Source organism: Mercurialis annua, linkage group LG2 (genome assembly GCF_937616625.2).
Source record: "Mercurialis annua linkage group LG2, ddMerAnnu1.2, whole genome shotgun sequence".
Classification (NCBI taxonomy): Eukaryota; Viridiplantae; Streptophyta; class Magnoliopsida; order Malpighiales; family Euphorbiaceae; genus Mercurialis; species Mercurialis annua.
Genome location: NC_065571.1, coordinates 10,448,603 through 10,467,045, shown reverse-complemented (window position 1 = coordinate 10,467,045; position 18,443 = coordinate 10,448,603). Strand labels below are relative to the sequence as shown.

At 38.2% G+C, this 18,443-nt stretch overlaps 6 protein-coding genes across 8 annotated transcripts; 4 read left to right on the top strand and 2 right to left on the bottom strand.

The window, feature by feature from the left end:
• The first annotated feature begins 657 nt into the window (after window positions 1–657).
• On the top strand, window positions 658–18,092 carry LOC126669688 (uncharacterized). Of its 3 annotated transcripts, none has more exons than XM_050363222.2 (8): window positions 658–1,115; window positions 12,051–12,286; window positions 12,963–13,207; window positions 13,283–13,498; window positions 16,572–16,664; window positions 16,742–16,849; window positions 16,927–17,240; window positions 17,770–18,092. In XM_050363222.2, coding segments are annotated over exons 3-8 (801 nt in total). In that variant the 5' UTR covers window positions 658–1,115; window positions 12,051–12,286; window positions 12,963–13,138; the 3' UTR covers window positions 17,771–18,092. The 3 variants fall into 3 exon arrangements, with proteins under 3 accessions (XP_050219179.1, XP_050219178.1, XP_050219177.1); XM_050363221.2 differs by having other exon boundaries at window positions 12,048–12,286; XM_050363220.2 differs by having other exon boundaries at window positions 12,041–12,286.
• Window positions 1,151–6,118, top strand: LOC126668165 (uncharacterized). Its single transcript, XM_050361378.2, has 5 exons — window positions 1,151–1,653; window positions 1,743–1,877; window positions 2,132–4,497; window positions 4,631–5,743; window positions 5,831–6,118. The coding sequence occupies exons 2-5, from the start codon at window positions 1,769–1,771 to the stop codon at window positions 6,116–6,118; spliced, it is 3,876 nt and encodes a 1,291-aa protein (XP_050217335.1). The 5' UTR covers window positions 1,151–1,653; window positions 1,743–1,768.
• On the bottom strand, window positions 6,407–7,255 carry LOC126668164 (uncharacterized protein At4g04775-like). Its single transcript, XM_050361377.2, has 2 exons — window positions 6,954–7,255; window positions 6,407–6,760 (listed from the first exon to the last, which is right to left on the bottom strand). Exons 1-2 carry the CDS (start codon window positions 7,101–7,103, stop codon window positions 6,407–6,409), a joined length of 504 nt encoding a protein of 167 aa, XP_050217334.1. The 5' UTR covers window positions 7,104–7,255.
• Window positions 7,555–8,189, top strand: LOC126669689 (uncharacterized). The gene is made up of 2 exons (XM_050363223.2): window positions 7,555–7,668; window positions 7,776–8,189. The coding sequence occupies exons 1-2, from the start codon at window positions 7,555–7,557 to the stop codon at window positions 8,187–8,189; spliced, it is 528 nt and encodes a 175-aa protein (XP_050219180.2).
• Window positions 7,682–9,717, top strand: LOC126668163 (E3 ubiquitin-protein ligase SINA-like 10). The gene is made up of 2 exons (XM_050361376.2): window positions 7,682–8,794; window positions 8,889–9,717. The coding sequence occupies exons 1-2, from the start codon at window positions 8,705–8,707 to the stop codon at window positions 9,543–9,545; spliced, it is 747 nt and encodes a 248-aa protein (XP_050217333.1). The 5' UTR covers window positions 7,682–8,704; the 3' UTR covers window positions 9,546–9,717.
• Window positions 10,012–10,993, bottom strand: LOC126669690 (uncharacterized). Its single transcript, XM_050363225.1, has 2 exons — window positions 10,955–10,993; window positions 10,012–10,740 (listed from the first exon to the last, which is right to left on the bottom strand). The coding sequence occupies exon 2, from the start codon at window positions 10,562–10,564 to the stop codon at window positions 10,139–10,141; it is 426 nt and encodes a 141-aa protein (XP_050219182.1). The 5' UTR covers window positions 10,565–10,740; window positions 10,955–10,993; the 3' UTR covers window positions 10,012–10,138.
• Window positions 18,093–18,443: the final 351 nt, after the last annotated feature.

Here is an 18,443-nt window from a genome sequence, read left to right as displayed (position 1 = left end):
GTCGAAATGTGCATTCATATAATTCTTTTATATAAACATATATTTTGCATATTTTTCTGTTATGCTTACATTATGTGTGTAATAGAATAATAATAATGTAATTTTCAAAACAAAAACTATATATATGAGACACTGATATATTTTATAATAATTATACAAGCTTTTCAGTTTAATTTACGGATGGCTAGAAAAAATATCATGTCGTATCTCGTGTTTTTTCGTCATGGTCTCGTTGTATTTCCGACTTGGTTTCAGATTGTTTATGGTGGAATTAGCAAGATTAACACTTTGTTTGGGGTTTGAATTGTATCTTGTATGTGTCACATGTGTCGTGTGGGTTTACGATGACGATTTGATTTGTATCCGGTTTATAATCGATGATGTGTTCGTGTGCCTTCTGAATCTGACATGTTTTGATAAAATATTCATATCTCCCAATTGCACCGTCGGATCGGGCTCTTTTTTGGATATGCATTGCACAAGAAAAAGTTGACTGTTGGATCAAAATTGAGACGCGTTAGAGGGCGCGATCGGTTGTTAATTTAAGGACGAAATTTTAAGGACGAAATTTTTAGAGACTAAAATGTTTAGGTCTCTTTTTTATTTTTAAGGACGAAATTTTTAGAGACTAAAATGTTTAGGTCTTTAAATAATGACAATAGCCTACTAAAATAAACAATGGGTCCTTAATCATAATTAAAAACAAAATATTAAATCGTCGTTCATTAGAAACAGCTGAAAACATAGAAATTTAAAATAACAAAAGCGCAACATCTTTAAAAAAAAAACAAAAGCGCAAAATCTTTCCAAGCTCCGGCAAAATTCAAACTCTCCTGATCTCTCTGCGTTTCTCGATTACAAACCTCTCACACAAAAACTAATCTGATCTGCTCTCAGCTTCTCTCAGATCGTGATTTTAAAATCTAGATCCAAATCTCAGTTCGTGATTTCAAGATCTAATTCCTATTCTCAGTTCGTGATTTCTAGATCTAGATTCAAATCTCAGTTCGTGATTTCAAGTTCTAAATCCAAATCTAAATCTGATTTCAGATTATCTCACTTCATCTGGAGTAGAAGATTTAGGGTTTTTGTGTTTATATAGTCTCTCTAATAAGGTATGACCTAATTTGTTCAGTTAATAGCGGCTAATAATCATGGACGGTCCTCGACCTTTGCACTAAGCTTCCCTAAACCCCCTCACCTTTCAAAAGCTTCACTAAACCCCCTGACCTTTATGGCGGCGCCATTCACGGCCCTTCTGAAAAAAAAAACACAAAATCGCGGCGCCGCCAACGATTTAATCGTTTGCATGCGTTTTCCTCGCCACCTGTCGACCCACGTGACCTGTCCTCTGTCAGTTGCAACAGTCCCTCTCTCTGACATGCCGGTTGACTTTTCAAATTTTAAAATCAAAAAAAAAATTAACCGCTCGGTAACTTTTATCTCTCTTTCATCTTCTTTCTGACATACTCTTTCATCCTTCTCTTCTCTTCCCTTTTTTCTTCTGAAACTCATTCTCTTCCCTTTTTTCTTCTGAAACTCTCATTTTCACACCGCCATTGTCTCGTCGATTGCCTGTTCATCTTCCGTGCTTTCTGTGTTTTTGCATTGTGAAGAAGAAAAAATAACGAAGGAACAAAACATAAATTTAGAGTGAGAAAGATTGATTTTTACTCTTGTTATCTGGTTCATGTGGTTTAGGGTTTGATTAACGTGGTGTATTTACGTTCTCTGTGTCACAGGTTTTTATAGTGAAAGAATTACAAAAATGAGAAAGAAAGGAAAAGGAAAATCAAAGGAAAGAGAACGAACGGGACCACCTGGAACTGCTGGATGGGGTTTAATGGATGAGAGCGATAGTGACGAAGTGGTGGAAGGTATGTAGGACCACATAGTACTTTGGTTTCTGTAAATGTTTGTTATTCTATGCTTTGATTTATTAGCCGCTTTTGGACATAGGACTACAAGTTGCTTTATGTTTGTTTACTGCTGTAGGACCACTAGTTGGTTTGATTTGTTTAATCTTTGTACGAGTTGTTTATTGTTTTCACGTTTCTGTTGGTTGGCATTTACTATTATTTTTGTGTTGCTTGATGGTTGTTGGTGTGTTTAAATATTTGTCTGTTTGCAGTGTCACCAGGTTTTGAATTTTTTCAAATCAACCTTCACATTAATGGGGCATTGGGGGAATGGGGTTACCATGATGGGGAAGTGTCCACCGGCGTTTATTCTGTGTCTGGTATGACTATGAAGAAATTAGATAGATGGATGAAAAGAGAAAAAGTTGAGGGCTTAGTTGATTATTACTGGAAAGAAAAAGACAAGGAATTTCATGATTGGATTAGACCGATAAATCACGACGATGATGCTATGGAAATGGCAAGTGCTGGGAAGAGGGACGGAGAAGTGGATGTCTATGTTAGGAAACTGACCGTTAAAGACATTGAGGCTTTAGTCCCTCCGCCCCCCTCGCCCCCACATGTTGTAATTGAGGAGATACCAAATCCCAAAGATTTAGCTTATGTGTATCCCACTCCCGTGAAAAAAGTAAGGGGTAAACCATTGGCTACCAAGGCTGGTGGGAGTAAACCACTGGGTACCAAGGCTGTTGGTGAAGGTCCTTCAGAAAGTGGGTGGTCATGGATGAGTCCATATGTAAGTGAATATGTAAGTGAAGGGGCTTCTATGGTCCAGGGAAATACGCAGGCTCAGGGGAATGAAGGGGCAGATTTTTTGGGACAAACTGACACTGGGAATGATGAGGTTGCTGGTGAGCGGGCAAATGAAGAGGCAAGCGTTCAGATGGCTGATGAAGATTGCCATGATAAGGGGGATGGGGCTGCTGAAGATTGCCAACTTAATGGGGCTGAGGCTGGGGCTGTGGATGGGGCTGAAGCTGAGGCTGGGGCTATGGATGGGGCTGAGGCTGAGGCTATGGATGGGGCTGAGGCTGAGGCTATGGATGTGGCTATGGATTTGGCTGAGGCTGAGGCTGGGGCTGCTGAAGATTGGCAAGTGAATGGGGTTGAGGCTGGGGCTAGTGAACAGCATGGGCCACAAGAGGAAGAAGTTCCAATTCAGGGGCCACATGAGGAAGCTCAGGATTTAGGGGCTGACGATGGGCCGCACATGGATGAGGTAGAGGGGCTGCATGATAAGGGTCCTACTCAACAAACTCAAGATGTGGACTTCGACAATTTCTTCCAGACCCAACATCAGCCCCCTTTTGAGGGTTTATTTGAGGACCAGAACAGGGAACTACCGCAAAGGCAAAGTGAAGACCAGCCACCGATGCCCACTGAAGAAGAGCTTCATCATTCACATGAATGGGTTGAAGTTGAAGATTGGGATGATGATCTAGATGAGTACATTGTGGATCCTGATTATGACATCTTGGATGGTGATGAAGATTTGACTACCGAGTTGAGGTCAAACGGTCAGTTGCCTGAAGAGAATGAAGAGAATGAACAGGATGAAGAGAACGAAGAGAATATTGGTGCTTCGCAGAACAGGGCTGGTGGGAGACCCAAAGGTAAAGCCCAATTTGAGTCTGGTGGTGTTGACAGAACAATTCACCAGGACACTGTGGGTGGTGATTCAGAGTACGTAGAGTCTGATGGTAATAGATCTATTTCAGATTCAGAAGAAGAGGGGGAGGATTTTAATGTGTTTGATGAAGACCACGACCATGAGGGTCCAACTTTCTCTATTGGGATGTTGTTCACTGACAGGGAGCAGTTTAAGAAGGCCTGCCGTGAGTGGGGGATACACCACAGGTACCAACTGCACTTCCCTGTAAATGAGATAACAAGGGTGAGGGCAAAGTGCTACTCAAAGAGCAAATGTAAGTTCTACGTGTTTGCCTCAAAGCTGCACCTCAAAGATCCCAATGACAACACATTCCGAGTGAAGACCCTTGATCTGCGCCATACATGTCCTAAAGTGAGCAAAAACTTCCACCTGACTAGTGCAGTCCTCGCCGACAAGTACTTAGAAGAATTTAGAAACGATCCTGAATATAAGTCTGAAGTGTTTGTGAAGAAGATTCAGACGGACCTAAAACAATCAATAAGCATTCAGCAGGCAAGAAGAGCAAGAAGGGCAGCATTGGACAAATTGGAGGGTGATGAAGACCGGCAATATGAGAAGCTGTATGACTATAAGAGGGAGGTTTTGAGAACCAACCCAGGCAGCACGGTGGAGTTTAAAGAAGCAAGGGGGAAGTTCCAGGGAATGTATGTATGTTTTGATGGGTTGAAGCAGGCCTTCGTGAATGGGATGAGACAGATTGTCTGTCTGGATGGGTGCTGGTTGAAGGGTAAATACGGGGGTCAACTTCTTTCTGCAACAGGGATTGATCCAAACGACTGTATGTACCCCTTAGCATATGCCTGGGTTAAAACGGAGAACACGGAGACCTGGATGTGGTTTATTGGGCTACTATCAGTTGATCTGCACCTTACGAATGCCGCTGTTTTCATGTCCGATAAACAAAAGGTACAATCCTATCTTGATTAATGTGCTGTATTAGATTTTTTACATTAAGATCAGGGTCCTTTGGTGAATAATGTACAAACTATAGGGTGTGTTATTGATTGCATGGGTGATTATATTTCGTGCGCTTGTGCAGGGTTTGTTGAATGCTGTGAAGGAGTTGTTCCCATATTCAGAGCATCGATTTTGCTGGAGGCATTTGTGGGCCAATTTCAGGAGCACATTTCACACGCAACACATGAAGCCCTTCATCTGGAACATTGGAACAGCAACATACAAAGCAGCCATGGATAGAGCAATGAAAGCTCTGGAAGACAAACATGACGCTGGCTACAAATGGATCAAAGAGAGGGACAGGAAACACTGGTGTAGAGCGCTGTTCAAAGAGGAAGTTAAGTGTGATATCCTCCTAAACAACCTGGCTGAAGCATTCAACAAGTACATACTTGCTGCAAGAGAGAAGCCAGTGTTGACAATGTTCGAAATGATAAGGACGCAGCTTATGAAGAGGATTAATGACAAGCAGAAGTTTGGGGGAAACATGGAGGGTGAGCTGTGCCCAAAGATCAGAAAGAAGCTTGCTAAAATCATTGATTATGGTTGGAAGTTCACCGCAGATCCTGGTGGTAGCCCTCAGTGGCAGGTAGAGGGCCCAGGGGGCCAGTTCGTGGTTGATTTGGCTAACAGAACATGCACATGTCGAAGGTGGCAGCTTAGTGGAATCCCATGTTCGCACGCTACACCATGCATATATGGAAATAATCAACGGCCTGAAGAGTTTGTGGATGATTGCTACAGTGTAGCTACGTATCAGAGGGTATACAGCTATGTAATCAACCCTATGAATGGGCCAGACATGTGGGAAACAGACCCTGAGCCGGCTAATATCATACTCCCACCGTCCCCAGTACATAAGAAGAAGAGGGGCAGAATACCAACGGCCAGGAAAAAAGAGGCGGAGGAACTAGAGAAACAAAGGGTTGAAAAAGCCAAGGAAGCCGCTGCAGGTAGGGAAAAGTTGCCAAGGAAAGGAAATATGAGAATGACGTGCAGTTTATGTGGTCAATATGGACACAATAAGAGGGGTTGCCTAAAGAGGAGTGGGGGTCAGTCAACTCATGAGGTTGGTGGTCCGTCAGCTGAAAGAGTGCCTGGTGGTCAGTCTGTTGAAAGAGAGCCTGGTGGTCAGTCTGCTGAACGAGAACCTGTGCTTCATGACTCTCCAGTCACCCTCCGCTGGATGATGGATGTAAGTGAATGTGTGGTTTTGTTGTTTTTAGTTTTTTGGTTTATTATTCCTTTAATTTTATTTTGGGTCTGTGTCTTTCCATGGCAGGGTACAAGTCAAGTCGTTCATAGGTCACCGAGTAGACGTGACACCTTTCCATTTGTGGATCAAGCAGTTCCGGCGGAACCTCCGCTTGCTGACCAAGGCCAACCAGACCAGAACCACCCAGGTGATGCAGAAGAGAATGCCTTCAACAGCCAACGGAGCAGTGTTGACGATGGAGCTCCGTCCCAACCTATCCCGACGCAAGCTGAAAAAGGAAAAGGGAAGCAGAGAGCTAAAGATGTTCCCTCTAGATACATGAACATCCTGAGGAAGAGATCCAAAAAAACGTAGTGCTGGAACATGGATTAGTGGTAGTTATTTTGCTAATTATTATTGTGGTGCACATAGGCAGTATTTTGAACCATGCTTTTGATTGTTTTGAGCCACAATGTTGTGGTTGTTTTAGGAATGGAATGTTATGAAACTTAGGAATGTTATGTAATTAATTCTTGAATCAGTGTACAGACATGAAAATTCTTAATATAAAAGTACTCTACTAAAGACTTCAGAATCGAAATTAACACCAGAAAAGTTGAGTTACATAATAAAACGATCAATAAGACAAGTTTCACAAATGATTTATAAGCCTTCAGTTCCCCTATTATTTTCTCTAATCCGAGCAGCTGTGAGTTCATTCTTCAATTCTCTAATCTCCATCTGCAGTCCCCTATTTGCAGCATACAAGTCTGTTAGCTCCAGCTCCATCCCCTCAATTTTGTTAGCAGCTTTAAGAAGCTCGTCCTCCACTTCAATTGCATCAATTATACTTGCTCTGTCAATCAAATGCTTCAGCTCGAATACATCTCCTCTGAGCTTTTCCCCTTCTTTCTGTAGCTCTCCATTTGATCTCTTCATAGTATACAACATGTGCTTCAGGTGAGGAGCATATTCCTCGTCATACCACATGAAGAAGGGGCATCGATTCACCCGCATCTATACACAACAGTTGGCTTTAGAAAATGCCATATAAAAAATACAAACACATTGAATAAAACCCTAATATCCAAATGACTCAAATCAGAAACCCCAAAATTACCGTTTTACAAACCCTAATATCCAAATGACCCAAATCAGAAACCCAAAAAATTGTCGTTTTACACAAGAAGAAGAATTTCATACAACTAACCTTAGCATTTGGACATCGAAAGAATCGCCTCCCAGGATGCTTTTCAGTCCAACACACCATGACCTTCGCCTCCAATCCGCATTTGCATTTAGGAACATTGCACACAGGGAATCCATCTACATAATCCTCTTCTGAAAATCCTTCGGCCATAATTAGGAGATCGACACAAGAAAGAACCCTAAAATCGACACAAATGGAAAGGTGTCACGTCTATAACAGTTTATAACAGTTTATGTTTGTCTATTGTTTTTTAGCAACGATAAGGTCAACATTTTACATAATCACCTAAGGTACTTATCCTATGTTTTAAATATCGTCCACGGTACTCATTCTTTTATTTCAGGATCAACCATGGTACTTCAACTTTTAATGAACTATCACTTAAAGTACTTAATCTTGATAATTAAAACAATAAAGGTTCGTTGGTAATTAAAAAAGGGACATCTGTCACACCTGACAACGAAAAGCAAATCTGAACCCTGCATAAATGAAGGTGCAACACATTATTCAACTGAACACTCAACCCCTTTCTGAAAACCCTCGTCTCATTTTTTTTCTTACCAGCCTTCCCATAGATCTCCACTCCCAAGACACAACGACAATGGAAGGACAAGCTAAACAAGTTGTGTGCGACTGTGGAATTCCATGCCGTATGCAGATTTCCTCCACCGAACGAAATCCAGGACGGAGATTTTACGGCTGTTCGAAGAGAAATGTAAGTATTTTAGATTTTACGGCATTTCGAAGAGAAATGTAAGTATTTTTTTAAAACTTAATCTTCATTTGTTGCCATTTAACTGTCGTTTGACCTACACTACACAGAATCAATGCGATTTTTTTGCGTGGGTGGATAACGACATGGCCTATCAGATGACGATGGTCAGGAATTTGAAAAGTGAGGTTAATGGCATGACTGAAGAACGCAACAAAGCTCTACTGGAACTAGTTCATGCCCATACTCAGGTGGCGGCTAAAACTGACGAACTGGAGCAACTTAATGAGGCCTTCGAGGGATTGAAGGAGTCCATTGAGATGTACCACGAAGAAAATGTGCTTATGATCCAGGATAGTGGTCTGCAACTTATGGAGATAAACACTCTGAAGAAACACGTCAAGCTGATGGAAGTCAAGTGCTCAGACATGGAGAGGAAAAACAAGATCATGAGGCTTGGTTTTTTTGTGGCATTTACAATTGCCGGTTGCAGTTTATCCGTTGCTTGTTTGAAGAAAAAATGATGCATTTTCTATTAAGTGACAATGGCTTGTGTTTGTGCAGTGTTGTTAGTAAACTGCGTTCCAATAATTTTTTGTATTATCTTAAACTCATTTAATTTGCTTGTTGGGAAAACTTTGTGTGATTCAAAAATTTAAATTACAGTACTGTCGTTGATTACATAATTTAAGTGCAGGTGCTGTCTTTCATAATTAAATATAAGTTCAGGTGCTGTCTTTCATAATTGGTCGAAATGTCAAGGGCTATATTAGACTTCACAGAGAAATAAACCGCCAAAAAAATGAAAACTTAATGGCAAAGATTAGCAATGGGTTTTCCAAGAAACCCTTTCATTACACCCGTTCCATCAGTTGTATTGTTCCAATGCAGCCTCTTCGTTAACCACAACCACTAACACAAAGGGCATGTAAAGAAATTGAAGAGTCATGATGGTAACTTATTTAAATAGGCAACCACAGCAACTGATTCAACCATTTCAGATTACACAAATTGTTCTTATTCTCAGAAAAACCAGAAGATGTCCGATAATATTGTTGTGTCTTCACTTAATATGGAACTCATGGATTGCCCAATATGCTGTGAACCCTTAACAACTCCAATTATTCAGGTTTTTACCCATTTATTTATCTTTACCGTTTACTGTTATTTATTTCTGTAATTGTATTGTTTAATAATTGTATTTTTTCTGTAACTATATTTAGTGTGAAAATGGGCATGCAACATGCAACTCATGCTCGGAGAAGACTCAGAAGTGCCATTCTTGCACCCTGCCTATCAGAAGAATGAGGAACCGGATTCTTGAAGATGTTGCTGACTCTTTGAGAGTTTGTTGCTCGTTCAAGAATTATGGATGCCCAGCAACTGTGAGGTACCCCGAAAAGAGCAACCACGAAAAGTTCTGTTCTTTCATAGAGTGCTCATGCCCCATTGAAGTTTGCAATGTTAAGGGAACCTCTGAAATGATTTATGCTCACTGTAAAGTGATGCATAAAGATTTTGTGAAGCCGTTTGTTTTTTGTCGTAAATTCCCTGTTTCTGTTCGGCTGAATGATAATTTCTTTATTCTCCAAGAGGAAAACACAGACATTGTGTTTGTTCTGAACAACACAACGTGTTCTTATGGGAATATTCTTACAATCTGTTGTCTTGCACCGTCACAAGCTGGATGCTGCCCCTATGAAATTGAAGTGAATGCCAACTCAAGTCACAAGTTTCACAGTACTACCCAGAACATTCAAGGCACCGGCAATTACTATCGTTCTTTTTCAGGGTTCCTTCTTGATAGTGACCACGAATTTTTTGCTGACGGTATGATCAAGATGGAGTTTTGTGTTTATCGCGCACCGGAGCTTGCTTAAGAGGATGACCTGTTTATGTAGTCTTGTTTATGTATTTTTTGGTTAATTTTGGTGAAGATGGATATTTTTGTTCTTGTTTTTGTTCTTGTTCAGGGTTAATTTTGGTGAAGATGGATGTTAATGTAATTTTTTTCTAAACGTTCTGAAATGTTTGAATATTTAATGAAGTCAATTATTAATCTTACTTTTATGCTTGTTTATATGTCTTTACGAATTATATTTTACATGTTCTGTAAGTAGTGTAAGTAATGTATGTTCTATATGTTTTATGTATATTTTTTTGTCCAGCGTAACAAATATCAGGGTCCACTACTCAATCTATTTTAAAAAGTCAGGGACCTTATGTGAACAAAAGTATAAGAATGAAAGACAGTGGTCATGCATGAACCATACGTATTTCATTTCTCTAAAAATAAATTTATAAAATTTCCAACATATAAGTGTCTTTGAATAAAATAACAACATATCAGGAAATAATAAACAATGCTAAATTATGAAATAGCACATATAAAAAACATATAAGTGTTTTAAAATAAAATAACAACAATATCCGGAAATACAAAACAACGCTACATTTATTTGTTCTTTCGTTTTTATTTGTTCTTCTGTTTTTTGCTGCACCCTTCTTCTGGACCTTCAGCCACATCAGATGGGCCTTCAGCAGCAGCAATCTCCACTTCCAAGGCTTCTACTTGGCCCTCATCTTCAGTGCCGTACCACTCTAGCAACAATAATTCATCACCTGGACCTTCTTCAACTCCCGCGGCATCTTCAACTGCCTCCACTGGACCATCTTCAACTGGCTCAAATGGACCATCTTCTTCAATTTCTTTCAATTCTAACTTGGGTCCACTCTCAGGCACCAAATTATGCACATCATCAGAGGTTAAATATCGAACGTAGACATCAACCACACCTTCTTTTAGTGCAGCCCTTGCCATCTCCTCAACATCTCTATCATGTTCAAGAGGTTTTATCCCTCGATGATAGTCCAACTCTGGCTGCCTCCAATAATACATAACCAGCCCCTTCACTCCAATTTTTTTGGCCCACAAATCAAGCCTATTCAGTGACAGTTGGGAAATGTCAAAACATCTTGCACACACGTCGCCCCACAAATAACCACCTTCTCCAAATTCTCCATCATAGTGCAGAACAATTTCCAGGATCTGAGAATCCACTTCCACAGTACGGGCTGTTCAAACAAACAATATGGAGACATTCATTCACAGACATTATGCAAAACAAATCAACAAATTTTACAACCAACTTGAGAATAACTCCCCCCAAAAAACATACCCATAAACCTAAAAATTTACAATAAACCTAAAATCACAATTTCAAGTACCCAAAAACACATACCCAAAAACCAACAAAATTACCCTAAACACTAAAATTAAAATTCGAACCTGGCCGTTTCTTCCCTTTCGTCTCATCACTGCCGAAGAAGATCTCTTCTTTTCCCATTATCTTCTTAGCCTGTTTTACCATATAAAGATATCAATACCAAAAAAGTGTGCACATGACAGTAACTTTACAAAAATTGATCAACCATTTTTTTTCATACCCGGATTTGTTCTTCCTCGAAATGCAACGCAGGCGAACTACAGAACGAGAGAAAATGAAGAGCAACCAAACGACGATGACAAACGTCTAGGTCAGAGGAGATGGGAAATATAAAAAGACTGATTTCAAAAACAAATATAATGAAGAAGAAAGAGTATGTCAGAAAGAAGATGAAAGAGAGAGAAAATTTACCGAGCGGTTAATTTTTTTTTTGATTTTAAAATTTGAAAAGTCAACCGACATGTCAGAGGGAGGGACTGTTGCAACTGACAGTGGACAGGTCACGTGGGTCGACAGGTGGCGAGGAAAACGCATGCAAACGATTAAATCGTTGGCGGCGCCGCGATTTTGTGTTTTTTTTTTTTCAGAAGGGCCGTGAATGGCGCCGCCATAAAGGTCAGGGGGTTTAGTGAAGCTTTTGAAAGGTGAGGGGGTTTAGGGAAGCTTAGTGCAAAGGTCGAGGACCGTCCATGATTATTAGCCGTTAATAGCAATCTAATCTTATTATTTGCTCATTCATAGTAGATTTGTGTGTTTTTATGTTGTGATTTTGTAACCCTAAATAATTATTAGAAATATATTGTTTTGCTATCAAAATTAGAGAAATCTGGCTAAGTTTTTATTTGTGTGAAGCAGTAATCGGTAATATGTGTATGCTGTTAGTGATCAGCTGTATTAGTTGTGTTTTTATGATTTAAGTGGTGTTTAGATGAACAAAAGTGTTATTATTACAGTGAGAAGCTTCTAGAATACTACGAATTCAGATAGTTAAGGAATGGAGCTACTAATTCGGTCATATTGAGTGCTACTGTTGCTGCTGGAGCTTTAGATTTTTTACTAGTTGTGTCTATTCACCAAGCGATATTTATGAAATTTATATATCAAATTTTTCTCGATGTTCATTTTTCTGACACGGAAATGTGTCGCAGGTGAAAGAAGCTTGAAACTGAAGCTGCAATTTTCTTATCAAGTGGGGGTTCTAGAAAGAAAATTGAGAAGAATTCATGGATAGATGAAGAGGAGTTTATAAGGATTGATCTATGTAAAAATCTCACATAAACTTCAGTGTTATGATGAGGTGCAGAAATGTGCTAATTAGCTGATTGGCGTCTGTTTAAGAACAAAAGTATTATCATCATCATTTCAAGATCTGCTTTCACCAATCCATCAGCAAGGTTAGGCTCATTTGAATTTATTTTTATGCTTTACTTTCTGTTTCTGTTTATGTTAATAAATTTATACAGAGTTTTGTCTGCTGTATTTATTCTTTAAATGCTATAGATGAGTTTTACTTTGTTGCAACTTGAGCTACTTGAATCAAGTAGAAATGGAGATGGTATCTTGAATTATATGGCTTTGCACTTGAAACTGAAGCTTGAAAATTATTCAGCACCATGTTATTTGTCACTATAGCTTTGTCCTCTCACTTTGCAATGAAAGTTCAAATGACACATTTAGAAACTAATGAATTCACGGTATTTTTTATTTCTTTCATTTACTTTAAAATTGTAATATGGGAGTTGTAATTTGACATCCCCTCCAAATCCAATAGTCACAGCAATCTTTTTTAAATTTTTAAATGGTTGTCCCACGCTCACCAGGTAAAGTAGCCTCCACTGCCACTGCTAATTGATTGTAACAAATTTTAGATAGAAAGCTGTTCGCAGTGTGAAGTTCTAAAACAACAAGAGTTAATAGTTTGGTGTTGCATCTTATTCGTTGAAGCATTTAAATTCTATCTTTTTTATTAGTTAAGCCTTTATAATTTATGATGTTGTATGGACTGAAAAGCCTTTATAATTTATCATTTAGCATCATACATGACATCTTACTGATTTTATTTTTATGCAGATTCTATATTCAGCAACAAAGGACGCGGTCCTACACGAGGCAAGGGGCTCGCTTCATTGAACAAAACCATTGGAAAGAAACTACCCATAGATATCTCTCTTGATCTAGGAAGGCCTGTGGATAGGGTGCAATCGGCAAAATTATCAAGCGAACTTGGATTGATTGCTAGAGAGTTTATGCGAGTGCCTATATGCTGGAAAAAACTTGATAAGTCAGATAAACAAAAAGCTCATGCTCGTCTTGATGTAAGTTAAACGTAAGTTTTAGTAACTTTATATTTTAAAGCATAATTTCATACTTTATGATATCATTTTTTGTAGATGAGACTTTCTATTTTGAATCGACAAGATGAAGATGTAACAAGAAGAATTGATGATATTTTGAAGCGCCGGAGCAAGGATTGTAGATATAAATGGCACCAGCATTTCTTGAAGTTTGATAGTGTTGATGATGCTATTATTAACAAGCCAAGAAGTTGTAGAGATGATGATGATTGGAAAAATCTTTGCATATATTGGTCCAACCCTACTGTTCAGGTCAGGTTTATCTATTTAATCTTTGCGTATCTCGACTTACTTCTGCAAGAACTCTTCTTCTTCTCGACTTACCAAATAGAACTGTTGTTCTCTGTCAAATTATTTTAAAGCAGACAGTTCAGTTCCGTTCTATTTAAATATAACAACTACAAATTAAGTGCAACGGTAATTTTGTGGAAACAACTACGAAAAATAAAAAAAAGAGTCCTTAATTGTATATGGTAGAATCAATAACAAATGTGGCATAAGGAACTATAACCTGTTTGTAATACCCCAAAATAATTAATTAGCTAATTGGACCACGTGTCCAGTTTTGAGTCGCGGAAGTGGCGATATTGGAAAGTTTTCCGATAAATAAGTTTCAAGTAGGTCGGTTTTGAGAAATTAGCTATGAGAAAATTAAGGTTATATTTCAATTCTAAAGTTAGAATTGGAATTAATAGGAAAAATGTCAAGAAAAGTCTAAAATGAAGTACAGGGACCAAAGTGGTAATTTAGCCACTTTGTGTCGAAAATAGAAATATTGGATTTTGACGGGAAAGTGTTAATATCGGGCTTTGTATTATTTATAGGATATAAATAATACGTATAAGTCGTGATAAAAGAGTTTAACGATTTAGCTATGGACTAAATCGTACGATTGAAAAGTTTAAAAGATAAATGATAAGAAACAAAAAGAACAAGGACTCAAGTGAGCTTTTAACCAAATCATATATAATTAAGGAATTATGAATGAAGAAGAGGAATCAGAGTCCAGAAGCTTCAGTCGATTGATTTCCGTCGTTTCGCCGCCGTTTCTCCGTTCGACGTCCGATTCGAGCGATTCAAGCGGCAATCTCTTCAGAATCTTGTCCTCTATCAATATTAAGCTTCGTTTCGAGGTAAAGTTCTTGAAATTTGGTGCTAAATTCGAAATAACGGGCTGTGTTGAGTTAGGATCGAGTTTGGATTGGAATTTGACGTTTTTAAGGTTTTTATGGCGTTTTTGAAGAAACTGAGATATGGGTATTGAGTGTGGGTGTGTGAAGCACGTCGGGGTTGTGGCGAAACCCCGGAAAATCTGATTTCCGGGGCTGTGCACGTGGTACACGACCGTGTACCACGGGTGCACGAACGTGTACTGATGTACACGAACGTGCACCTAGCAAGGTACACGATCGTGTACTGAAGTACACGAACGTGTACTTCTCATGGTACACGGACGTGTACAATAAGTACACGAACGTGTACCCCTGAGGTGCACGAACGTGTACTTGGTTGCACGATCGTGCACCCACCAAAACGCACACCCGTGCACCCCAACTCGCCCCCACGCGTATACAAACTATAATTGACCTAAGTGTTTGACGTTTTGAGTAATTTGACTCTAAAGGACGGGTTTCGGACTTTGAGAATCATTGATCTCAAGATTAGCTCGACGTTTTAAATGAATAATAATAATGGAAAACGTCAAGGACGTTAAGCGATTCTCAATTAGGAGAAATAGTATTCGCTAAGTCGTTTATACGACTAGAGATATTGAATACGTAAATAAGTGTAAAACAAAACTAAATCCAAAAACTTAAAAGAATTATACGTATAAGAATATGAGAATCACGTCTAACTATTAACGATTTATCAGACGTGTCTGCGAGTAGTGAAGTCAGTAGAGGCGGACTAGCAAGAGCGTACTATCAGATCGATCATATCATTTCTTGGATTGCGGTCACTGTGAGTTGCACTTTACTTTCGTGTATTATCGATCAATATTATGTTGATATCATACTATATATATATACTGTTTATATGCATCGCACTATATATATATATATATATGAATTGTTGATATGCTACATGTTTTGATTAAGTTTTAATGTACGAGAACCTAGTATACGATCCAACGAAACTAGCTACCTATTGGGTGTCAATAGGCTGCGTGATCACCAGTAATCGAGTCAGTCTAGTGTGTCTGACTATAAGATATGATTTGAGATGCATGCATGGTTTGATTATGAAAACTTTGATATGAATGCTATACGAGAGTGAACTCGGTTACAGTGTAACCTGAGCCCCGTATCTAGTAGGTTGGACCTACCAGTGGGTTGGACCCACCTCTTTGGGATTAAGAGATATGTTCTGACTGACGTGGTTGAACGTGAACGCTCCCGGGTCAGACTAATGGAATCAGTATGATTTGAATAATAGTGAGTTACGTTATGTTTCAGGATTATAGTTTCGAAAGGATCGAGTACTTGTTCATATGTATTTTTGTATTAATGTTGATTTAAAATGCGATGCTATATTTCTATAATAATACCGTTAGTAAATGCAAACTCACTCAGTATTTTCCCAAATACTGACCCCTCATCTTTGATGTCTTTCAGGTGCTTAGCTTGTGGACTTAGCTAGAGGCCAATTTTGGAGTGCAGAAGTCAGCTGTATATGTTAGTTTATGACTTCTGTGAGTGCTGCAGTAGTGGTCCTGTGTCAACAGAATAGTAGCCTAGTCAGCAGTTTATTTTGATTGTATATATCAACTGCTGTATTTGTCTATATGCTTTTTGATAGGCTACGTACGTTGTATATGATCCACGGCCCCAGATGCCAGTGAGATGTTTGAAACACTAATTGATGTATATAGTACCGCGAGGCCAGTTCGTACAGGGTACGGTAACTAGAGCCCGCGAGGTTTTGAAACAGTTAGTGTACATATTCGGTTATATGTTATATATATGTATATTTGCTTCCGTTGTCTGTTGTTATTTGTTTATATTATATTTACGAAAAATAAATTGTGATTTTAGGCTTGCTACGGGTTCCGGAGCTACCACTCCCGTTCCCTAGCGCCGGTTGCGGCTCAATATTTTGGGTCGTGACACTGTTGAACAGTATTGCAGCTTTTCTAATAGCTTTTCTGTTAACTTATGGTTCTGTATGTGGTTGAATTTTTGTTGCTTAACCTCAGTTCTTATATTAAACTAAAAATAACAAGTTGTTGCAAAAAATGAAGTCAGGCATGTGTAATAGTTCAAATTGAAGTTAACCTACAAACAACTGCATCAAATGTTTTTAAGTTGTTGGTGATTTATTGCAGGAAAGGTGTGCGAAGAACTCATATAATCGATCAATGCTAAAAATCTTGCACAATCAAGGTTCTATGGCTTTTGTTGCTGTCCGACATGAAATTGTACATCACTATCAGCATATTTTCATAAATTAACAATTTGATTATTAGCACTTTTTAATTCATTGTCTTGTTTTTAGGAGCAAAATGAACTTAATGGCGAAGAATGTGATCGAATTGAACTCTTTAAACGAACACATTATTCAACTGGAAAGGGGTGGACAACTATAGAGGCTGAAAAGAAATATGTAAGTTAGCTCTTCTAATATGAACCTGAACCTAAGTGGAAAGTTGTCTAATAAGCATTGACACTTTTTTTTATTAGGATGAGATGCAGGCTTTGCTTGATGAATCATCCACATCTATTGATGCAATGATAACAACGGATGAGATTTGTGATAAGGTTCTCGGCGTTCGATCCGGCTATATAAAAGGATTAGGATATGGTCCAAAGCCAAAAAGAACTTACACATCTAATTCAAGAATTCAAGAGCTTGAGGAGTCGCTTAAAGCATCTCAAACAGAATGCAATGAGTTAAAAAACTTTTATATTGATTTGAAGGCCCAAGTCGAACAACAAGCTTCATGGATTGAAAGTCTTATTGCAGCAGGATTTCGTCCACCTCCTCCAAAGCAATAGTAAGATTATCTTTATCTTACTTCTAATTTGTTTATCTTTTTTATTGTTTCATTTTATATCTCATTCTTCTTTAGTAATTAGGACTGATTACTATGTTATGTCACATCTAACAAATATATCTTATGATCTTGTCATTCTGAATTGATGGTTGGTTTTTCTGTGAATTAATGATAATCATATCTTGAAACTTTATAGGGTTTGAGTAATTTGATATTTAAGGCTGTGCATTCTTTGATGATGTAGTCTGGCGCCGTGTGTATAAATAAATTAAAGCAAATAGATGATGTAAAATTTTGATGAAGTTTGTTTAATTTCTGGTATCCAATGGTGCTAATGATACTTAATTGATGCACACAGCTAAAAAAATTGTTGAATCTTTAAGATTGTGCCTGATGTATGTCATTTGATATCATTCTCTGGTTACTGTAGTTACTGTAGTTATCTTTTGCTGTCATTTTCTGGTTATTTTGTTAAGTTTTCTACTTGTTATGTTCCAAACTAAATTACTGTTTATGTTATATATTGCAGGTTCATTGTGCCAAAATATATTGGTTTAAAAACAACACCTTAGGAGCACTCAGAAAAATAATCCGAGTTGTGTCCGAAAGGCTCTAGCAATAAGACAACATTGAAGCATAGTGAGCTGCATCAATTCATATTTTGAGTTGGACATTCCAAGATGTTGCATCAATTCATATTTTCTTGTTAGATTCAGTTTAATTGCTATTGTTAGATTCAGTTCAATTGCTATTATTGTTATTGTTGAATTGAATTTAATTTCTATTGTTGTTATTTTTGTAAAGCTGGTTATCAGTATTTTAATGGTGGAATATTGTAATTTTCCTTTTTCATATTAGCATAATTTTTTTTTTGCTGTAGTTTTAGTTTTGGCGACGAAATGCAATTTTAGTCTCTGTAAAGTTATATAATAGCGACGAATTTTGGTACTTTTGGCGACTAAATAAATTGTCAGTCAATAGACTATTAATAGCGACGAAATGTGTTCTGGGACGAAATAATTGAAATGGTTGCTGTTTCAAATGGGCGACCCCTTTTAGGCGACGCCTGGGGCGACGAATTTATTTCGTCTCCAAAGGCTTTGGCGACAAAATTTTCAGTTTTAGTGACAAAATATTTCGTCGCTAAAAATCAATTCTGTTGTAGTGACCATTGGAGCTATAGCTAATTTGATTATATATAAT

Bases quoted from the DNA above. Each gene is read 5' to 3' on its own strand.
- LOC126668165 (XM_050361378.2), top strand. From the start codon at position 1,769: ATGAGAAAGAAAGGAAAAGGAAAATCAAAGGAAAGAGAACGAACGGGA. The intron at 1,878-2,131 runs GTATGTAGGACC...GTCTGTTTGCAG, and splicing joins TAGTGACGAAGTGGTGGAAG to TGTCACCAGGTTTTGAATTT. The intron at 4,498-4,630 runs GTACAATCCTAT...GCGCTTGTGCAG, and splicing joins TCATGTCCGATAAACAAAAG to GGTTTGTTGAATGCTGTGAA.
- LOC126668164 (XM_050361377.2), bottom strand. From the start codon at position 7,103: ATGGCCGAAGGATTTTCAGAAGAGGATTATGTAGATGGATTCCCTGTG. The intron at 6,761-6,953 runs GTTAGTTGTATG...TGTTGTGTATAG, and splicing joins TTCGATGTCCAAATGCTAAG to ATGCGGGTGAATCGATGCCC.
- LOC126669689 (XM_050363223.2), top strand. From the start codon at position 7,555: ATGGAAGGACAAGCTAAACAAGTTGTGTGCGACTGTGGAATTCCATGC. The intron at 7,669-7,775 runs GTAAGTATTTTA...TACACTACACAG, and splicing joins ACGGCTGTTCGAAGAGAAAT to AATCAATGCGATTTTTTTGC.
- LOC126668163 (XM_050361376.2), top strand. From the start codon at position 8,705: ATGTCCGATAATATTGTTGTGTCTTCACTTAATATGGAACTCATGGAT. The intron at 8,795-8,888 runs GTTTTTACCCAT...AACTATATTTAG, and splicing joins TAACAACTCCAATTATTCAG to TGTGAAAATGGGCATGCAAC.
- LOC126669690 (XM_050363225.1), bottom strand. From the start codon at position 10,564: ATGTATTATTGGAGGCAGCCAGAGTTGGACTATCATCGAGGGATAAAA.
- LOC126669688 (XM_050363222.2), top strand. From the start codon at position 13,139: ATGCGAGTGCCTATATGCTGGAAAAAACTTGATAAGTCAGATAAACAA. The intron at 16,665-16,741 runs GTACATCACTAT...TCTTGTTTTTAG, and splicing joins TTGCTGTCCGACATGAAATT to GAGCAAAATGAACTTAATGG. The intron at 16,850-16,926 runs GTAAGTTAGCTC...TTTTTTTATTAG, and splicing joins TAGAGGCTGAAAAGAAATAT to GATGAGATGCAGGCTTTGCT.